This window comes from Aedes albopictus, chromosome 2 (genome assembly GCF_035046485.1).
Source record: "Aedes albopictus strain Foshan chromosome 2, AalbF5, whole genome shotgun sequence".
NCBI lineage: Eukaryota > Metazoa > Arthropoda > Insecta > Diptera > Culicidae > Aedes > Aedes albopictus.
The window spans coordinates 170,026,409-170,032,317 of record NC_085137.1 but is presented as its reverse complement, the minus strand read 5'-3'; the positions used below and the strand labels follow the sequence as shown (position 1 = coordinate 170,032,317).

Sequence of the window (5,909 nt, the reverse complement as noted above, 5' to 3'; positions counted from 1 at the left end):
TTATTGACATTGAAATGCGTTGAGTGAGTCGTAAGCAGAATGCAGCAGATTCCATATTGTCATGAAGTCTTTAAAATTCACCGTCACCTTATTAAGTATTCGTCAAATCATCCTTCAAATTAGTCTGAAGTGCCGAAATGGCTCAGGGTCAACAAACAGTCGATATCATCCACCCTCATTCGAAATGCATCTTGATCACATCGCGAAAACCCCGATCTAAGCGAGCAAACATTTCTTCTGACCCGGTCGTCAGCCTTGCCAAACCGGTTCGATGAACATGCTGCTCTGCCGCCACTACATAGATAACGAAGCGAAAATACTTGTTCTGCCATAGATCATCAACCGCCTTAAAATTTCAACTCAGCTGTCGTTATGGTTTCGTTCATCATAGATAGGTAGTCCGTTGCACTCCGCTGCGCCAATTCCGAAGGAGTGGGATCACTCAAAAATTCGACCTTTCCTTGGAGGCTGCGACCGCTGTGCCACTCTAGCTGGCTGTTTGAAAATAGGCGCGCAATGACACGACTCCACGCGCATCGTCGTCGTCGTCAGTTACATCACGCGAACGCAGGCCTAGCAGCATCCAGCTGCGATACGATGCCGCCTTGTGGGGAGTCTAATTTAAATACTCGACTTTTGGTGGATTGCCGAAAAATTCTGGGTAGGGAGCCTGATGCTCGACGCTCGATATAAATAACGAATGGAACCCCCTAATCGTGGTCAGTGATTTGAAATCGATCAATTTGTTGCGTTAGAGAGCATTCAGTCCTTCTCGGAAAACAAAATATCACCAATAATGAAACTGTTCATGGTTCTCGCCGCTGTTCTAGCCGTCGCTCTGGCTGCCCCTCCTCAGGACGAACGGGACGCCCACATCACCAAGTACGAGAACGATAATTTGGGACTCGATGGATACCGATTCCAGTAAGTGTTGAACAGTGTCCTGCAATTAGTCGGAGTGTTACAAGTTCTAACCAATCTTATCGCACAGGTTCGACACCAGCAATAGGCTGCAGCGACAGGAGGAAGCTCAGCTGAAGAACTTCGGAGACGATGTCAGTGCGCTGGTGGTCCGAGGATCTTACTCCTACACTGGTGATGATGGCCAGGTGTACACCGTGAACTACATTGCCGATGAGAACGGATTCCAACCGGAAGCTGCCCATATTCCACGGGCTTGAAGCGTCCGTCGGAGATCGTTCTAGTCAATTGATAGCCTAGTGTTATTGAGTGTGTTTTGTGGATTATGTTACGATTTTATTGATAAATATAGTGAGATTTTGAAAAACTTAAATTGTATATTGGAGCATGTTCAGCAGCCTGTCGTAAAGTTTGCCCGTTTTTACCCTTCTTACACCCCTAAGAAGGGTATAAATATCGCTCGAAAAACCGACTTTCGATCCGAGGCCCAGAGGGCCGAGTCTCATATACCAATGAACTCAGCTCGACGAACTGAGCAAATGTCTGTATGTGTGTGTGTGTATGTGTGTATGTGTGTATGTGTGTGTGTGTGTATGTGCGTTACAAAAAAAAGTCACGCACGTTTCTCAGCCGTCTGTCAACCGATTTGAGTTCTCTTGGAAGCAAATGAAAGCTACTACATCCTAGTAGAACGCTATTGAATTTTTTTTCGATTGGACGTTTGGTTACCGAGATATCTCTCGAAGAGTACTTATGAGTCATACTTCTAAACTTCTTAAGATTTTTAACCAAGTGTATCATAATAAATATTTCGGCCGTTTGTCAATCGTTTTGGGTTCTCTTGGCACCAAATGAAAGCTACAGCATCCTAGTAGATCGCCCAGAAATTTTATTTCGATTGGACATTTGGTTACAGAGATATCTTTCGAAGAGTACTTAGGATTTATACAACTAAACCTTTTGAGATTTTTGACCAAATGTATCATAATAAATATCTTAGCCTAGATCTTAGCCGTCTGTCAACCGATTTCAGTTATCCTGGCACCAAAGGAAAGCTACAACATTCTAGTAGAACCCTATACAATTTCATTAGGATTGGACATTTGGTTATTGAGATATCTTTCAAAGAGTACTTGGGAGTAATACAGGTTAGCTTTTTGAGAGATTTTTGACCAAGGGTACCATAATAAATATCTCAGCCGTCTGTTAACCGATTTGGGTTCTCTAAGCACCAAATGAAAGCTACAATATCTTTGTATAAGGCCCTGAAATTTAATTTCGATTCGACATTTGATTACTTGATGTACTGATTATTTGATATCTTACGAAGAGTATTTCAATAAACTCTTTTTACCCTTCTTACACCCATAAGAAGGGTATAAATATCGCTCGAAAAACCGACTTTCGATCCGAGGCCCGGAGGGCCGAGTCTCATATACCAATGAACTCAGCTCGACGAACTGAGCAAATGTCTGTATGTGTGTGTGTGTGTGTGTGTGTGTATGTGTGTATGTGTGTGTGTGTGTATGTGCGTTACAAAAAAAAGTCACGCACGTTTCTCAGCCGTCTGTCAACCGATTTGAGTTCTCTTGGAAGCAAATGAAAGCTACTACATCCTAGTAGAACGCTATTGAATTTTTTTTCGATTGGACGTTAGGTTACCGAGATATCTCTCGAAGAGTACTTATGAGTCATACTTCTAAACTTTTTAAGATTTTTGACCAAGTGTATCATAATAAATATTTCGGCCGTTTGTCAATCGATTTAAGTTCTCTTGGCACCAAATGAAAGCTACAGCATCCTAGTAGATCGCCCAGAAATTTTATTTCGATTGGACATTTGGTTACAGAGATATCTTTCGAAGAATACTTCGAATTTATACAACTAAACCTTTTGAGATTTTTGACCAAAAGAATCATAATAAATATCTTAGCCGTCTGTCAACCGATTTCGGTTATCCTGGCACCAAATAAAAGCTACAACATTCTAGTAGAACCCTATACAATTTCATTAGGATTGGACATTTGGTTACCGAGATATCTTTCAAAGAGTACTTGGGAGTAATACAGGTTAACTTTTTGAGATTTTTGACCAAGGGTACCATAATAAATATCTCAGCCGTTTGTCAACCGATTTGGGTTCTCTAAGCACCAAATGAAAGCTACAATATGCTTGTATAAGGCCCTGAAATTTTATTTCGATTCGACATTTGATTACTGAGATATCTTACGAAGAGTATTTCAATAAATTATTTTTTTTATTATATTCACTTGTTATCTTGCATTTGTTTTTGACCAGTCTATGGGAAATTATTTTTCAATAAATAATGCTGATCTCATACAAAGTGTATTCTAGCAGGTTATTGTTTTCAACAAAATTATAATTAACAAATTACAAATACACAGGAATTTTATGAAAACTAACAATATGTTAAATGAAAGCTTTAATCTTATATATTGTGGGAAAAATGCAAGAACTGTACAGCCAAAATAACTAGTTAATGCCAAAACTGATTAACTTAGTAGATATATCATTTTTGTCCTTTTAACACCATAACCATGAATACCAAGTACTTCGGAGTTAATTTATTCGACTGATTAAGAGATATTAGACAAAGTGCATCTTGCTGATTTTTTTATCCATTTGTTAATCGATTCAAGATTATTTGGCAGTTAACAAAAGATACAATATTCCAGAATTTGAAAGCTATTTTTTTAACATTCCATATAAGATTCTTGGAGGTATCTGGCATTACTGGTAAGTCCATGGTCTATGCTATTTTGGGAACCATTTCACTAGATGTCAAATCCACAATATTTTCTAGAAGTTTTGGCCAATCGCACAAAATAAATTTGCTTAATACGCATAATACAACAATATTTTTAATAAGTGTAAGAAGGGTTCTGTTCACCATAGGTGGATTAAATCGGGTTTTTTTAATAATGTAGATCATCGTTTTCCAGTGTCGGTTCATGTTAGTTTACCATGCCTCTGTTTTAAAGCGCGCCGCAAATAGTAATAATTTTTAAATATTTCTCTTGAATTTTTTTGCTGTTTGTTTTGTTGTTTGGGTATTCTTGAGATCATAAGGTTTCCGATTAAACTCCCGTTAACCTACTGGTTGAGGCTTAGAATGGCCTATCCGACGACGAGTAACTAGATATCCGATCCTACTGAATATTCAATATCATGTCGGTTTTTTTTGTGTCAGGTATTCTTGAGATTCCACCATGGAATCTTTTTAGATAATTTTTCACGGATTGCTTCACCCAAGCAGAAGAAAATTGCTGAAGAATACCAAACTCAGGTATGCAAAACCGAATACCTACAACTGAATAAGATATTAAGAAGCCCTGCATAAGAGGTAAAATACCGAATATAATACCTGATACCTGATATTCTGTGAATAACGCGTGAATAATGACATCAGGTATGGCAATACCTAAACAAGTATCGGGGATTTTTCCATAACTAAATAATACCTCAAGCAGTCCTCATCACCAAACCAATAACTCGTTGAGGTATTTTATACCTGACTTTGGTATGCTGCAGTTATTTGTCAGTTATTTGACCCTGCTCCGGCAGAAACTTTCCCATGAATTTCTTCAGAAATTCCTTTTTCTGGAGGAACCTCCAGAAATTTCATTTGACAATGAAAACCTACCATGCTTAAGAAACTCGTCAATGGGTTCTTTCAGAAAACCATCAACGGATCCCAGGCATTCTTACAGCGATTTTTTTAGATAACCATGTCTTTGGAATTCTAACATAAATTTCTCCATGGCATTTTTATTTGTTCAAATAAAAAAAAAATCCAAATATTTTTCTGAAAAAATTACCTGAATTGCCTTAGGATAATTCACCAGCGTTTATTTTTTCCAGAGATTTCTCCAAAAATTTTCCCAAGAATTTCTCTACACCTTTAATAAATTCCTTCTAAAATTTCTCCATTAATTAGAAAGTCACGCAAAAATTGTTCATTTTAGTCCCCCTATGGCCAACTTTTCGAATGGGACCTCTGAAATTTGTATGGGTTGTCAAATTTGGTTGATCTCCTTCCTTCCTCGTAGCGTGACATAATTTATAGACGTTTTCCCTTCGAAATATCTCAAGGAATTTCTTCCTAGGACCCAAGGATTCTTTCAGGAATTCCTCTATCAGCACCTTCCAAAATTCATTCAAGGATTGTCCAATAAATTTCTCTACGACTCCAAGTAGGTATTCTTGCAGAGATTTTCACAGGAGAGCTTCCAGGTATTTATTCATTTGTTTTCTTGAAAATTCTTCCAGGATACCTCCCAAAGATACCTTTAGCAATGCCTCTAGAAATCATCCCTTGAAACTACTAAAGAAATGTCTCATTAAATTTTTCTATTATTCTTTTATCTCTGCGGAACATAGGGACTCAGCTCTGTAGGAATTCCTAGAAGAATTTCATGAGAAACTTTTAAAGGAATTGAAAAAAAAAAGTTTCTGGAGGAGTTTCTGAAAAAAAAAATCTGAAGGGATTTGGAATATTTGAAGCACTTCTGAGAAACCCTTTGGAAGAACTTCTAGCAGAATCTATTCAGAACTTTCTAAAAGGGCGCCCATTAAAAACACCACCCCCGGCGAAGACTGGCGTTTGTGCCTAGCTATTTAGCACTGTAGTTGGAGGAAATGCCAATGCAGAACCCGTAGCTTCCGGGAAGGTAAGCCCAGTTCCCTGGATTAGTGGGTTGGTGTCAGGCCCTGCGAGCCAGCAATAAAAAGACTAGCACTGGAAAATCAACAAGAGAAGAATGGGAACCGATACCAATGGCGACGACCCCAGCGAACAAAAAGGACTTGCGATTGGAAACTCGATACGTGGAACTGCAGATCTCTCAACTTCATCGAGAGCACCCGCATACTCGCCGATATACTGAAGGACCGCGGGTTCGGAATCGTAGCGCCGCAGGAGGTGTGTTGGACAGGATCTATGGTGCGAACGTTTAGAGGTAATCATA

At 38.9% G+C, this 5,909-nt stretch overlaps 1 protein-coding gene across 1 annotated transcript; it reads left to right on the top strand.

Moving 5' to 3' along the window:
• Positions 1 to 704: 704 nt before the first annotated feature.
• Positions 705 to 1,294, top strand: LOC109405051 (flexible cuticle protein 12-like). The gene is made up of 2 exons (XM_019678050.3): positions 705 to 924; positions 992 to 1,294. Exons 1-2 carry the CDS (start codon positions 797 to 799, stop codon positions 1,179 to 1,181), a joined length of 318 nt encoding a protein of 105 aa, XP_019533595.1. The 5' UTR covers positions 705 to 796; the 3' UTR covers positions 1,182 to 1,294.
• Positions 1,295 to 5,909: the final 4,615 nt, after the last annotated feature.

What these genes read in the sequence shown, in the direction of transcription:
- LOC109405051 (XM_019678050.3), top strand. Translation starts at nt 797, where the DNA reads ATGAAACTGTTCATGGTTCTCGCCGCTGTTCTAGCCGTCGCTCTGGCT. An exon ending in CTCGATGGATACCGATTCCA is followed by an intron (nt 925 to 991) that starts GTAAGTGTTGAA and finishes CTTATCGCACAG; the next exon opens with GTTCGACACCAGCAATAGGC.